This window comes from Trachypithecus francoisi, unplaced genomic scaffold, assembly GCF_009764315.1.
Source record: "Trachypithecus francoisi isolate TF-2019V2 unplaced genomic scaffold, Tfra_2.0 Lachesis_group20, whole genome shotgun sequence".
NCBI lineage: Eukaryota > Metazoa > Chordata > Mammalia > Primates > Cercopithecidae > Trachypithecus > Trachypithecus francoisi.
The window spans coordinates 46,576,416-46,590,572 of record NW_022681466.1 but is presented as its reverse complement, the minus strand read 5'-3'; the positions used below and the strand labels follow the sequence as shown (position 1 = coordinate 46,590,572).

The following is a 14,157-nucleotide window of genomic DNA, read 5'->3' as shown; positions in this document are numbered from 1 at the left end:
TATCAGTATATTATTTTCGGGCTGGAAGAAGAGGTAAGGCTTCAGCAGAGAAAGCAGGTTGTAAGTAGAGGGCCAGCTTTTGCCCTTAAGTTACTGCTAGATTTTAACTGAATTGCACATACATAGATCTGTTTTACCGAGGAACTGAGCAGCTGAATGAATGATCCTTTGCTAAATTGGTAGGCATTGTAAACGGTAGTATTTACTGCCCATGAAAAAAGCGGAAAGGGATGTCTTCATGAGCAAATCTGATTCCCCCAACTCCTGCAAAGGCTGTGGTTCAGAATCAAATCATCCAGGACTTTGTATAATGTTGAGGTAAGTGGCCCAGTGTTCAGCTGACAACTATGCAGTTATTTCATTCCTCCAAAGGGGTTTAGTGGTTGGTGATGGAAGGAAAGCATAAATATGTCTGTACCAATGTAATAAGTCCCTTTAGAGGTTTCCCTCTGCCATCCAGTGTCATGATTGGCTCTAGTCTCACATTTTTCAGCTGCATGGGAGGGATAAGGGGTGGGAGTTGTCTGCCAAGGCATTTAGGGTTTGCATAGTTTATCCATTGGTAATGGGAAAACACTGCTCTCCTGATAATGTTTTGTGCTTGGCCACGCTTCTCCCGCAAACTCTTAAGCCCTCCAGCTCCTCTGGGGTGTAAAGACTGTGAGGGCTCAAAAAAATCACTTACTCATTGTATGGTCCTTCCTAAAGAGCCTAGAAAATGCTTTCTCCTCCTGGGTGTGGTGGCTCACGCCTGTAATCCCAGCACTTTGGGAAGCCAAGGTGGGCAGATCACAAGGTCAGGAGTTGGAGATCAGCCTGGTCAACATGGTGAAACCCCATCTCTACTAAAAATACAAAAATTAGCCAGGCGTGGTGGTGGGTGCTTATAATCCCAGCTACTCCAGAGGCTAAGGCAGGAGAATTGCTTGAACCTGGGAGGTGGAGGTTGCGGTAAGCCAAGACTGCACCACTGCACTCCAGCCTGGGCAACAGAGACTCTCAAAAAAAAAAAAAAAAGCCGGGCGCGGTGGCTCAAGCCTGTAATCCTAGCACTTTGGGAGGCTGAGACGGGCGGATCACGAGGTCAGGAGATCGAGACCATCCTGGCTAACACGGTGAAACCCCGTCTCTACTAAAAAATACAAAAAACTAGCCGGGCGAGGTGGCTGGCGCCTGTAGTCCCAGCTACTCTGGAGGCTGAGGCAGGAGAATGGCGTAAACCCGGGAGGCGCGGCTTGCAGTGAGCTGCGATCCGGCCACTGCACTCCAGCCTGGGCGACAGAGCAAGACTCCGTCTCAAAAAAAAAAAAAAAAAGAAAATGCTTTCTCCCTGACCTGCCCCCAAAAATCAGTAGGCTAGGAAAGGAAATGAAACTAGGGTCTCCTTACTCCCCACCAACCTGGGAAATAAAGACTTGAACTGTCGGCTCACAAGAGAATCCAGTCTCATTCAGTACCTCCTGAAAGCTCTTACGTGCTCTGTCTTAACGTTTGCTCTCCAGGAACTTCAAGAGAAGTCTGGCCAGAGAAGAGCACAGGCTCTTTGCCTAAATCTATTTCTTCAATGAGACCAAATTTAAAACTACCATGGATTAGGGAGGGATTTCATTCTCAGGGGAAAGTGGCCTAAGACTCCTTCGAGTTGGGAAAAGATCAGAAGCCAAGTCAATATTAAGCAGAAGGCCACTGCCTCCACCCATTGCGTCCCCTTTCCACATAAACTAAGGATGGTGCAAATCAGGTCCCAAGAGAAGCAGCAGCAGGGATTATGCATGCACTCTCCCTTGCAGACAGAAACAAATTTCCCAGCAGTTTGGGAGCCTGATGTTTTGTTGGCTCCCAGAGTCGGGTCAGGAGACCAACAGCTTCCAATCCCAGCATTTAAGGAAGCAACTCTTTAACAACTTTGAAATTTTTCTATAGCATTTGTCTTTCATTTCTCACAAAAGATAAGTTTACTGGTCTAAAATCTGTCCTAAGGGCCACTACGGTCTGGTAAACTAACATTTTTGGTCCAAAGAAATAAATGGATTTAGGCAGTGTAGCAAGAGACTTTAGCGAAGAGTTAAAGCACAGAAAGCTGGAGAGACCACAAATTTAAATCCAAATGTGCTGGGCAGGAGGACTTCTGATTGATGAAACACATGGGCAAGCATCTCCCATGTGGGGAGGGGATGGGCTGGGTACAGGAGAAGGGGTGAAATTGTGTCTAGGTTTAGGGAGAAAGACAGGACCCAAGTTCTGGAAAGTTCTCTGTTCATCAGTTACCATCATCACTCCAAGATCACTGAACCAAGAACATACCCATGTGATTTATACAAGTTCCCACTGGTCTTGGGCTTTGCCAGCCAAGAGGTACACCCCTGTGGCAAGACAGGCATGCTCAGGGGTGACATGCATCTTGCTTGCCCTGGTCTTGGGGGAACACTGCAGTATTTCTACTAGCTTGCTCTTCTGCAAGCTGGCCAACCCTGAGCCCAGACACCCCAGGCTAGTTCCCTGTAAGGCACTGAAGAAACCGATGCAAGCTCTCAGGACCGGAAGACATGCACAGCTCGGATTACATACTGCCGGCAGATGGGACATTCATTCATGCGTTTGCCACACTTGGTACAGGTTACCATGTGGCCACACTCCAGCAGAACACAGTCAATGGGTGAGTCCATGCAGATCTTACACAGGTTCTCCTCCAAGCCTGATGGTACTGCTCCCCCTGTACAAACACACGGCAGAAAAAAGGGGGCAGAGGAGTAAGTGAGGAGACTGTCTTAAGTGTATAGAGGTAACTGGGGGAGGGAGGTGGGAGATAACAGGTACACTGTGAACAAACTCCCAATGCACAGGCTTCCCTCAAATACAGCTCCTCCAAGGAAACATTTCCTCAGTAACCAACTCGGATTACTTGTTTAATCCACACTTCCTCGCCTCCAACAGGTATAGATTTGAAAAGTACAGTACTTGTGGATCAGATGTATCCCAGAACATGAGAACTAAGACAAAGTTCTCAAAGCTTAAAAGAAATAATTTTCAGACAGCTAAGGCTATAATACAGTGAGTGTGTGAGTGGCACTTAGGGACTCATTATCCCCTGAGGCAGAACAGGCTAAAAAGATAAAACTGGTTCAGAAAAGTTTAGATAGAAATGGAACTGTGGTGAATGGTTAAGGATCACATGGCTTATCTTAAATAAACATATCCTCCATGTAATAAAGTCAAGGTTCATGGGGGACCCCTCTGCTATCTCACGAACTACTCCCAGGCTTCCTAAGGAAACTTCCTGGTGGAGAAGCCTGGCAGAGATTATTGCTCCCTCTTTCTACCCCCACAAAACTTTTTTGTACCCCCATGACTGCTGATCACATTGGATTAAAATTTTGAGTTTACCTACTTACTCCCCCAGTAAACTGTGAGCTCTTTAATTCAACATATTCAATCAATTTTTATAATTATATGCTTAGCATTTATTTCATGCTCCAAGGTTAGATATTCATCTTTGAAGCCCCCAGTGCCAGTCATATGGTAGGTACTCTAAATGTCTGATGAATGAACATCTTCCCAAGGGAATGACAACATCCCACATTTACTGAATGCTTACCGTGTGCTCGGCAGGGTCCTGAAAGCTTTGTATTAACTCAGTGAAACCTCACAAAAACTATGAAGTAGGACCTCTTGTTATTTTCATTTTATAGATGAGGCCAACTGGGGCAAAAGAATAAGTGGCTTACCCAAGGGCACACAGCTGCTAAGTTGAGGAGCCAGGATGCAAACCCAGGCAGGCTGGCCCCACAGCTCCTGCTCTAGAATGGCCTTCTGCCTAACTGCCCTAAGAGTAGAAACTATCCACAGTGATCAACTGCCAAGTGCACAGAGTTCTCAATAAATGCTAACTGGCTTGTGTCACTAGCATAATATAGTGGGCATGACTAGTATCCTAGTAGAGCTGACCCAAACAGAAAAAGTCATGTTCAAAAGCCCAGCCATCTCCAACATGTCTTAAATTGTAGCCTGAAGTAGGTACCCACAAAAAGGAACTGATCTCACACATGTCACCTCTACCATCTGGGGGTTGGCCACCCCATAGAGGAATTCTCCCTTATTGCATCTATACTTTCTCTTTTCTGGACTATTCAAAAGTTAAGAAATACTTCCCCTTAGCAGGTAGGCTGGATGTGAAAGGGAGTGAAACCTATTTGCCTCTTTTGAGGTGCTGTTGGCCCTAACAGAAGTTTGGAGACTACAAATACCTAAGATGAGTGGGAATAATTTATAATTTTCAATTACTCATTCTCTGAGGAGTAACAACAAACGCATTAACTCAGCTGTCAGCATTCTCCCAGGGAATCAGACAAAGGAAGCACCAAGTAGATCAGCCTGATCTTGGTACCAGGTGATGCCGGGGGGAGGGGGGGCGGGGGGGGGGGTAGGTCTAGAACTCCAAATGGTTTTGGGGAATTGAGAAAAGCTCAACTGTTTTTTATGTCTGATGCCCATTCTGAGCAAAAGGCCATTTTACTAAATAAATATGGGAAGTCTTCTGAAATAGTTTTAAAATGCTTGCAGGCTAGTCCAACACTACTCTAAGAACATTCTTGGGAGGGAGTTCACAACCACATACCCTTGAGGCTTTTTGAAAACACAAAGAATGTCCCCACAGATGGTCAGGAGTTCTGCAGTGTGTTCTGGGAGTACCTGAGGGCCGAGCGTGGTCTTTAAGTGAATGGCAGCTGAGCTGAGATATATAGCTTATGCCCAGAGAGTAGCACATGTGTTAGCTCCAGAGTAGCTCTAACCATTACCAGCCCTGTACAAACAGGGCTGTCTTAGGTCACCACCCTTTCTTTTTGGTTAGTACCAGAAGCTGCTAAACACCCTGATTCCCCAGAAGTGCACACAGAGACCCTCCCTACCCAGACCAGAACTGAACACACTAGGATTTTTAAAAATGAGCTGAGTGTGATACATGCCACCCCTTCTCTGTTATAGTGTTTTACAAATATTGGCTTCTGAGCTCAGGCAGCCTGACATCAGTCAGGCTACCCCTGATATGCTCCACGCTGCTTCCTGCACAGGGAGCAGAGAGAATTTCTTTTCTTTTCTTTTTTTTTTTTGAGACAGAATCTCACTCTGTCGCCCAGGCTGGACTGCAGTGGCGCGATCTCAGCTCATCACAAGCTCTGCCTCCCGGGTTCACGCCGTTCTCCTGTCTCAGCCTCCAGAGTAGCTGGGACTACAGGTGCCCACCACCACGCCTGGCTAATTTTTTTGTATTTTCAGTAGAGACAGGGTTTCACCGTATTAGCCAGGATGGTCTCAATCTCCTGACCTTGTGATCCACCCACCTCAGCCTCCCAAAGTGCTGAGATTACAGGCATGAGCCACCGTGGCCAGCCTCAGAATTTCTAAAGATGGTGAGAGGCCCCCTGGGTCTCTGTGAGTTTCCCACACACCCTCTCTCTCTGGAGGCTCAAATGCTCAGAATTCTTAGACTACTAAAGGGATTGGGGTTGAAGAGGACAAAAGAGCCTAAACCCATTCCCAAACAGAAACAACTACATACCGTTTTGGTCTTCGGCACCACTGACTGAAAAGGAAAGAGAAGGATGTCTGAATAGGTGATGGCATCATGGTACAAACAAAGTCTCTTACTGCCCTGACATCGTTTCTGAACTCTTACCACTCCCTGCTGGGAACCAGGCTTGCCAAGAGCCTAGATGGACATCTGCCCTCTTTACTCACTATACATGCTCAGAACTCACACAAAGCTCCTACTCGTGCATCTGATCTTTTTTTTTTTTTTTTTGAGATGGAGCCTCACTCTGTTGCCCAGGCTGGAGTGCAGTGGCATGATCTTGGCTCACTGCAACCTCTTTCTCCTGGGTTCAAGCGATTCTCCTGCCTCGGCCTCCCAAGTACCTGGGGACTACAGGCACATGCCACCACTCCCGGCTAATTTTTTGTTTTTGGTGGAGACAGGGTTTCACCATGTTACCTAGGCTGGTCTTAAACTCCTGATCTCAAGTGATCCACCTGCCTCAGCTTCCCAGAGTGCTGGGATTACAGGCATGAGCCATTGCACCCTGGGCTACTCTTAGAAAAATGTATTCCACCAGTTTGCACAAACTGCCAAGTAGAAGGATACTGTATATGCGCAATATGCTTTTCTATTTTGAAGCCAGCAATAAAGTCAAGAAAGAATGAACTATCTAGCTGTTATCAGTCAGTCAGGGAATCTGGATAAAATTCCCATGTGGAGTCATCTGTTCTGTTCCCCAGGTCCTGATAACTCAAGATAAGACTCCTGAAACAATCCCAAAGGGAAAACAGACAGTAGTCCTCAGTCTGTAATCAGGTGAAGACTCAGTCAGATGTCTCCTAACACTGATGAATCTGAGCTACTGGTAGAAGACAGCCTGAAATCTGACTTCAACCACTCTTACCAAGCAAGGAATCAGCATGTTGCTCTGTAGGAACTGAATCAATTGGGGATGGGAGGAAAGGAGAAGATTCTGTGGTGAAATAATTTCAGAAAATGCTAAGTTCAAAACAGCCAAAACACATTTCTCTTCTGCAAGACTTCTCTGCCTTTAATATAAAAATCTACCATAAATCAGTAATGAAAATACAGTATGAGGTATTTTTCCCTAAACTCATTTAACCACAGACCCAGATATTTTCCTGGGCATGTGCTGAATGATACAGTGTAAAATGCCCTGGGAAATGAACAGAAGGAAAAGCCCAAGTGTGGACAGAACATATACCTTCTCCTACTATGTATGTAGACTCATTTTCTACCTCCCAAATCTTCAGAACAAGCATTCTTATGCTAAGGTAAGAAAACTTGCAAGGTGGTGGTGAGTAGGGAGGAGACAGCATATGGTGAGAAAGGCTATGGACTTAGACCAGAAAATTCTCAGTTAAAACTGGGCTCTATGATAAAAGGGTGATGCTAATAATGTCTATTTCATAAGTTGCTCTAAGGACTAAATATATGCAATGCCTAATCTAGTTTTGACACTCAACCACAAATGACAGCTATTATTAGATGGTGCAGATATGTAAGGTGTCTCCTTCCATGGCTAAAAGTGTGGAAATTGAGTCAGGTCAGTGCCATCATGCTTTGGAGTGACAGCAAACACTTCTGAGCTCTGTATAGCTACCATGCAGATAGCCCCTCACCCAGGTGCTGGAGTCCTTTCTGATCCTTGTATAGCCGAGTCACTCTCTCCATCAGCTCCCACTTCTCACAGCAGCCCTTGTAGTTGACAAAGTTGCGAGCCAAGATCTCTTTCAGCTGCCGCACTGTCAGGCCTTCAATGTCCTCCAGGTCGGTCAGGTCAGACAGAGAGGCCCTTCGGCCTGGGACGAAGCTGTCCTCTGAGTCAATAGACTGCAATGGCAAAGAAGAGATCAGTGTGCTCAGCTCTTACCTCCCCAAGCTGTTTCTCCAAGGACCCCAAAGCACTCACCACATCATAATTTTGGTGACTGACCTCATGAAGGGTAGGAACAGAGACAGGATGAGTACCTGGCATGGGGCTCTGCATTGCAAAATTTATTAGAATCTCTTCCTGACCCATGATTCTGTGCTCAGGAGCAAACACACACAGACCAACCAATCAGTGTGACACAGTACTAGATAGAAGTATGGTAGAAGGAGCACTGGTTTGAGTCATATGACCCTAATTTTGAATCTTGACTGCTCTGCTGGTTAATGCTAAATAATATCCAGCAAGTTGCTTACCACTCTGAGCCTGTTTGCCCCTCCATAAAGGGGAGAGAGCAGTCATACCCCACAGGGGTCCTGTAGAGGTTAAATATGGCTGCACATGAAACCAGCATGGTGCTGGCCCTTCTCCCCTGGAGACTTCTACTTGCCCACAAGAGGCACATTTCCCTGGCAAGTACTCCTCTGTACACAGTCTTGGCCACAGCTCCCTGGTCTGTGCTCTGGACTGGCCCTGCCTGGTTAATTGTCTGACCTCCTTCCCTTGACAATGGCTACAGTGTGCTAGAAGCAGGAGAAAAGAACAAGATTTTCATAGCAGCAGCACAAGCCTGCCCTCTGGCAGCTCTTGGAAAGTCAAGAGACTGGAAATATAATGGGCCATGAGGCTTCTCAGTCTCCACTATGACTTCACAACTCCTTATAAACACACTGACAGCTTCACAAGTTAACCTGGAACACTAACACTAAACCCTATCCCAAAAATATAATTTCGGAAGCACTATCATCACACATTTATTCTCTCTCCACCCAAAGAGGTTCCTAAGAACACCAGTGAAAGAGCAAAGGTGAAGACAGACCCAAGCAGAGGCCCCACCTGGGTCTCATCCTCAGCAGGTACTCTGGCCACGCTCTCCAGGTAGACGGGTTCCTCTTGATCCTGAGACACATGGCCATTGGCCTGTGGGAAGAGAAAAGTAACATCACATCTAGAGATGTCCCAGAGATGTGCATAGCATGGGCCTCTTTTCAACTCACACAATGTCCACAATGTATTCCCATCACGCCCAGAAATCCAGAGCCTCTTAGAGCACCATTACAAAAGCCTGCTCTCTCATACCAACTTTGTCAAGCAGAGAAACAACACAAATACATTTCAATAGACAAAGCTGCCCTCTAGAACAAAATTGCATTAATTCTGCACACACCAGGATGGCAGTAGCCACCACTCACCATCAGTTTAATCTCAGCTTGAGCAACACAGGTGAAAGGAAGGTCACTGTGTCCATTCCGCTGCTGGACTGCTCTCTATCTGACATCAAGGTTTTTCTTGACACTGATCCAAAATTGCCATCCCTATCCCTGGTTCTGCTCCTCAGACCATAGTCTACTGGGTTTTGCTTTGTTTTGTTTTTTCCCCAAACTGTTTATACCATGTTTTCCCCTCCTTCACACTAAATCTCCCTGGTTTCCTTATCTGACAGTGATGGTACCAAGTTTCCAGACCATCACCACCCTAGTCTCTTTTCTGCCTAGTAACAACTCTCACATTCTGGAAATGTGTTCCCATGTTGAGCACACTATTATTAAGTGCTATATCCAGACCTAGTCAAAGAATATTTTAATGTATCTAAGAATCTATTAGCCTAATACTATAAAACACTGCCTATGCTTATGAAATTTCATTATGCTTAGAATTTTCACTTCTCAAAAGGTTCCTCCTGAGTACTCCTTTAGGAGGTTTGGCCAAAGAGTAGGCAGAACTGTGAGCCTCCTAATTCCATCACCATTTAAGCTACAAACCCCTCAAGTAGATCCTCGTCACCCACTACTCCCTGCATGCAAAGGGCCTGCTGTGAGCTCAGAGCAAAGAGGTGTCTGAGCTCACAGGCCTTTTCCACCAGATTCTGGGGATGCCAGTGAAGGGACAATCTGGGAAACCAAAGTCCGCCACTGACCCCTGCCACTCATCCCACATTAGGATGCATAATATGGATCTAATCGAGAGGAGGCAACCAACTGCAATGGAAATGAAAAGTAGAAATAACAAAATGCCAAGTGAAGGCAAGATCAAATGCATAGTACACATGTATGGGGATGGATCCAAATTAATGTCTTCATCAACAACGTTTTCTCCTAGCTTACTCTAGATCCTCACTGGTCTCTCAGGTAGTGTCACCTTGGAATTACCCTGGAATCCTTCAGAGCCTAACCTGTTCCTAAGTAGATATCTTTCAGATGTCCTGTTTCCTAGAAAGAGAAACGACCTCATGCTGCAAAGCATGCTCTTGTCTTTCCAGTTTGCCCACTGGTTAAATAAAAATCCAAAACTAGTATCTGTCCACAGTTGTGCTTATTGTATACCTTCCTTGCCTAGCAACTATTGATTGCTAGGGCACTAAAGGTAGAAGAAAGAACTCTGGTTGAGCAAGTATTATAAGGAAATTTACATTCTAGGTGCAGCTCACTTGTGAACTTGTCAGACAGCACTGCATGAGTTAATTCTTCCATGCCTGTTTTTCCTGCTTGCAAAGTGCAGCTCTCACCAGAACAGGGGATGTAAGCAGACATTAAGGTCTCCTGAAAATCTCAGAGGAAAAGTACCCACTTAGATCTTGTATGTAGGGTCACCTTTAGGTGCAATCTGGAAATTTCTGGTTAATGACAGGAACCTTACAATCTTTCATTGAAAAATCTACCTGAAGGTTTGGTTGGTTTTTTGTTTTTTGTTTTCTGAGACAGGATCTCACTCTGTTGCCCAAGCTGGAGTGTGGTGGCACGATCATGACTCACTGCAGCCTCGACCTCCCAGGCTTAAATGATCCTCCCACCTCAGCCTCTTGAGTAGCTACAGGTGCCCACCACCACGCCCAGCTAATTTTTGTATTTTTTGTAGAGACAGGGTTTTGCCATGTTGCCAGGCTAGTCTCAAATTCCTAGGCTCAAATGATCCGCCTGCCTCAGCCTCCCAAAGTGCTGGGATTACAGGCATGAACCACCATGCCCAGCCAAGGTTCTTTACAGAAAAAGAATTCCTCAGTTTCTTTTCCTAGCTCCTTATACACAGAGTGCTCACAAAACACACACACACACAAGCAAAGGGAAGAATGTATAGCAGGAGTTAAAATCTGTCTAGCAGACCAAGAGTCAGAGCTTAGGAAAGAGTTAAAGTCCAGCTGTGGAGAAAAACATGCTCAGGCCAAAAAGGGAGTTAAATGATTTTACTGCAGTTAAATTATGCTATCACATTGGCCTTTATGCCTCAGTGCTTGTCCAGAGCTGAATCAGGGGGCCCAGTCCTGGCAGAGGAGGTGATCATAAACAAGCAGTAGCAGCCATCCACATCATGTGTAGGAACTAACAGTACTAGCACTATACCAGCTCTAAGTAGCTCAGAGCTCTTTTAGACATGGTATCACACATTCAGGTCTCTCAAGATCCTGGCAAGATCAAAAGTGATCTGTGATTACTAACCCCATTTCATTGTTGTAGGCTCAACGTTTGCCCAAGGGGACCAAGAAGTCAGTGATAAAAGGGGATGTGGAAATTGGATCTTGTAGTTCCTAATTCCCCCATACTGTCCAAGCCCTATAAGAGGGATCTAGGATGCATGCTCCTTATGAAAATCTAACTAATGCCTGATGATCTGGGTGGAACCGTTTCATCTCGAAACCAACGCGCCCCAGTCTGTGGAAAAATGGTCTTCCACAAAACCGGTCCTTGGTGCTAAAAAGGTTAGGGACTGCTGCTATAAATAACAGAGTCACTAAGGCAATTCTGCAACATCACCACTTCTTATACAACAGTTATGTCCACTGGCCTCACTCTAATCCAGGAGTTAGCTGGTCTACGTGTCCACCTTCCCTCTTCTGGGGGCTTTTTGAGAGAGTATATTACTCATTTCTGTACTCCCCAGGTCTGGGTCATGATTCAGTTGATGTGCTGCTCTTAGCTTCCAAACCCCCCAGGATAATGAAGAAGCAGCATACAAGTACAGCATGCCAACTACTCCTGCTTCCAGTCAGTGACTGGTAAGAGAAGCAGTGTCTTTGTCTGTTTCCCCACCCTTCCCTGCCTCCATATAGCCCTTTGCTTTCCTATATTCCTTGTGATGGTTACTAAGGAACTAAGTTCCCAATCCAGCCAATGAAGACCGCAACAAAGGAGTTAAGTTGGAAGACAAATTGGACCAGAACTAAATCTGATGGCTTAATGGTTACTTTTCTCAAAATATTTCTGGAATGATGAACTTTTAAAAAATGTCTAACTAGGATATGTGTGTATTAAAAACAAAAAGCAAACAAACAAATTTGGTACTGTGCATATCATCTCTGAAGAAAGCCAAAACATGAGTCTGATACCCAGAAAACACTTGGTGCACCAGTAGTCAGAAAGGCTTCACATAATCAAGACACTTAGCCTTATACCCCATTCTCACAACAAAGGCAGGAGAGGAAAATGAAAATGAGCCCTCAAACTGGCACAGACTGGCAAAGACTACAAATGGGCCCTTACCTGCTGATTCTCCTGAACCTGGGCTGGGGGAACAGAGGTGGCTTGTGCAGATGAAGAGGGGAGGTTGGGTGAGGTAGGTGGAACCATGCTGGAGTGAGGCTGGGTCAGGAAGGCCTGCTGCTCAGGAAAGTCTGGGGACAAGGTGGAGGGACGAGTCCTGCCCTCCTGGGAGATTATAGGCTGCTGGCCAAGGACCAAGAGCACCAGCTCTTCTTTCTCCCGGCACATTTCGGTAGAGATGTCATGGAGGCTGAGATAGTCCCTCAAGTCCTTCACCTTCATCTTCATGAGCTCCTCTCGCTGAAAGGCTGTAGCTCGAAACCGTTGGCAAAGAAGGCAAAGGCGGGGCCCATTCCCCACTTGGCTCGAACAGGTCATGCAGAAATTTTTCTTACAGTCCAAGCAGGTCTGCTGCTTAGAGGAAGAGACACAGGAAACCATGTCAGATTGAGAGAACAAGACAGAGAATGAGATGGGAGCTTCAGAGCTGCCAAGCCCAGCAGGATCTCCTTCAGTCACTCTTACTTTTACTAAGCTCTCTCACATAACTAAGGGTGCAAGCCACTTTCAGATTTTAGATTAAAAGCCACTCAGGGGTGGCAGACCTCCAGTGTGTATTGTGTATATCCATGTACAGGACACTTCACGTTTATTATTTAATTTGAGGCTTACTTTATTTATTCATGAAGCACCTGAGGTATTAATCAAGACTACCAGCTCTAGAATCAAAAAGTTCTGCATTTTTATTTAGCCTCCCTCCCTTATTTCTTGCAGTGTCACCTTGGGTGTGTAATTTAGCCTCTCTGGTGCTCAGTTTCCACATCTGTGAAATGGGGTTGATAACAGTATCTACCTCATGGGGTGGTTGTGAAGATTAAGAGAGAATCCGTTTAGCATATCTAACACAAAATGAGTCCTCAACAAGTGTTAGCTGTTTTATTATAGCTAGGAAATATTAGCTAACGGTGAGAGCCAGGATTCAAATCCTAAACTATAATTATTTCTGCATGACGGTTATGGTGGTGGTGGTGGTTACAATTAATGTTAATTTACTAAGGTGCTTCTATATGTTAGCTTGTCATTTAATTTTCAAAGCAACGCTGCAAAGTAGGTATTAGTGTTCTTCCCTGATCCACAGACAAAGCAACTGAGGCTTAGGGAGATCAACTACTGTATTCAAGGTCAGGCAGTAAACAGGAGAACTGGGATTCACACTCAAGGTCTGTCGGAGACTAATGCTCATGATCACATTCTTCCCACCAGGCCATGCTGCAGAGCTCAGTTCCATTCAAGCACGGAGCAGTTCTGAGTCAAGGGCCTGGTTTCCCATCTCCAAATTCCCCACTCACTGCCCCATCAACACAGGCTCCCCACTCCAGGAAGGTCCACTCAGAGTGCTGGGAACCCAGTGGTGCTTACGACCATATCCAAGACAAATATTTAGACAGCAACGGGAGACCGTCTGGACATCAGGGTATTCTCGTTACTGAAAGCACAGAGTGTCTCAGGCAACGGGCGCCTGATGGGCAAGCTGGTACTGCCTGGCAGCAGCTACTCTGGCAGTCACTGACAACACACGAAGTCTTACTCAGCCCACAGGAAGCAATCCTCAGCCTCTCACCCCACAGGCTGAGCAAGCACAGTGACATCTGGCTGAGCTCTGTTCTGGCCAAGAGCATGTCACACCCCCAAAAAGAGAGGTAATTCCTGAGCACACTGGGATTGGCCTCGAGGGCACCCTCACTAATCCTTTAACTTTTAAAGAAGTTAAAAACCTTTCATCCTGTGTTGACTTAAGTAGTAACTTAAATATTTCTGGTCCATCTTTTCAAAATATAGAAAGCTGTTCAAGCTAAAAAAGAATGCTTAAGAGACAAGATTCTCATAGTCAAGATCACAGACACTCTGGACTGAAGTAAATGTCTGCATAGTTAAGATACTTATGTAAGTTTTGTCTAAGTATCATTCATATAGTAAAAGGAAAAGAAAATAATATTTACCACCCAGTTTTGGCTATTAAGACTTAGAAAGCATTGCAAAGGGACATATATCAAGCTCCCTAATTCTCCACACAGTTATAACCAAACAATACACTATTCAGAGACAGACTTAAAAGGATGCCTGGCTGCACTAGCAGTGTAACGGTGTTGGCACCAGTAGCCACGCAGGCAGAAAATGGATGTTTTCAGGTATTTGGG

The 14,157-nt window shown here is 45.5% G+C and overlaps 1 protein-coding gene across 7 annotated transcripts in view; it reads right to left on the bottom strand.

Moving 5' to 3' along the window:
• Nucleotides 1-1,281: 1,281 nt before the first annotated feature.
• The window catches only part of RFFL (ring finger and FYVE like domain containing E3 ubiquitin protein ligase), an 80,547-nt gene continuing 67,671 nt past the window's right edge, over nucleotides 1,282-14,157 (bottom strand). For 3 of the 7 annotated variants that reach the window (XM_033184189.1, XM_033184194.1, XM_033184193.1), the window contains 5 exons: nucleotides 11,960-12,370; nucleotides 8,322-8,405; nucleotides 7,177-7,387; nucleotides 5,558-5,581; nucleotides 1,282-2,713 (listed from right to left, as the gene is read on the bottom strand). In XM_033184189.1, the coding sequence (XP_033040080.1) occupies nucleotides 2,532-2,713; nucleotides 5,558-5,581; nucleotides 7,177-7,387; nucleotides 8,322-8,405; nucleotides 11,960-12,370 (912 nt within the window). In that variant the 3' untranslated portion in view covers nucleotides 1,282-2,531. Of the gene's footprint in view, nucleotides 2,714-5,557; nucleotides 5,582-7,176; nucleotides 7,388-8,321; nucleotides 8,406-11,959; nucleotides 12,374-14,157 lie in introns of all 7 variants that reach the window. The other 4 variants (XM_033184188.1, XM_033184192.1, XM_033184190.1 and 1 more) reach the window with 3 other exon arrangements.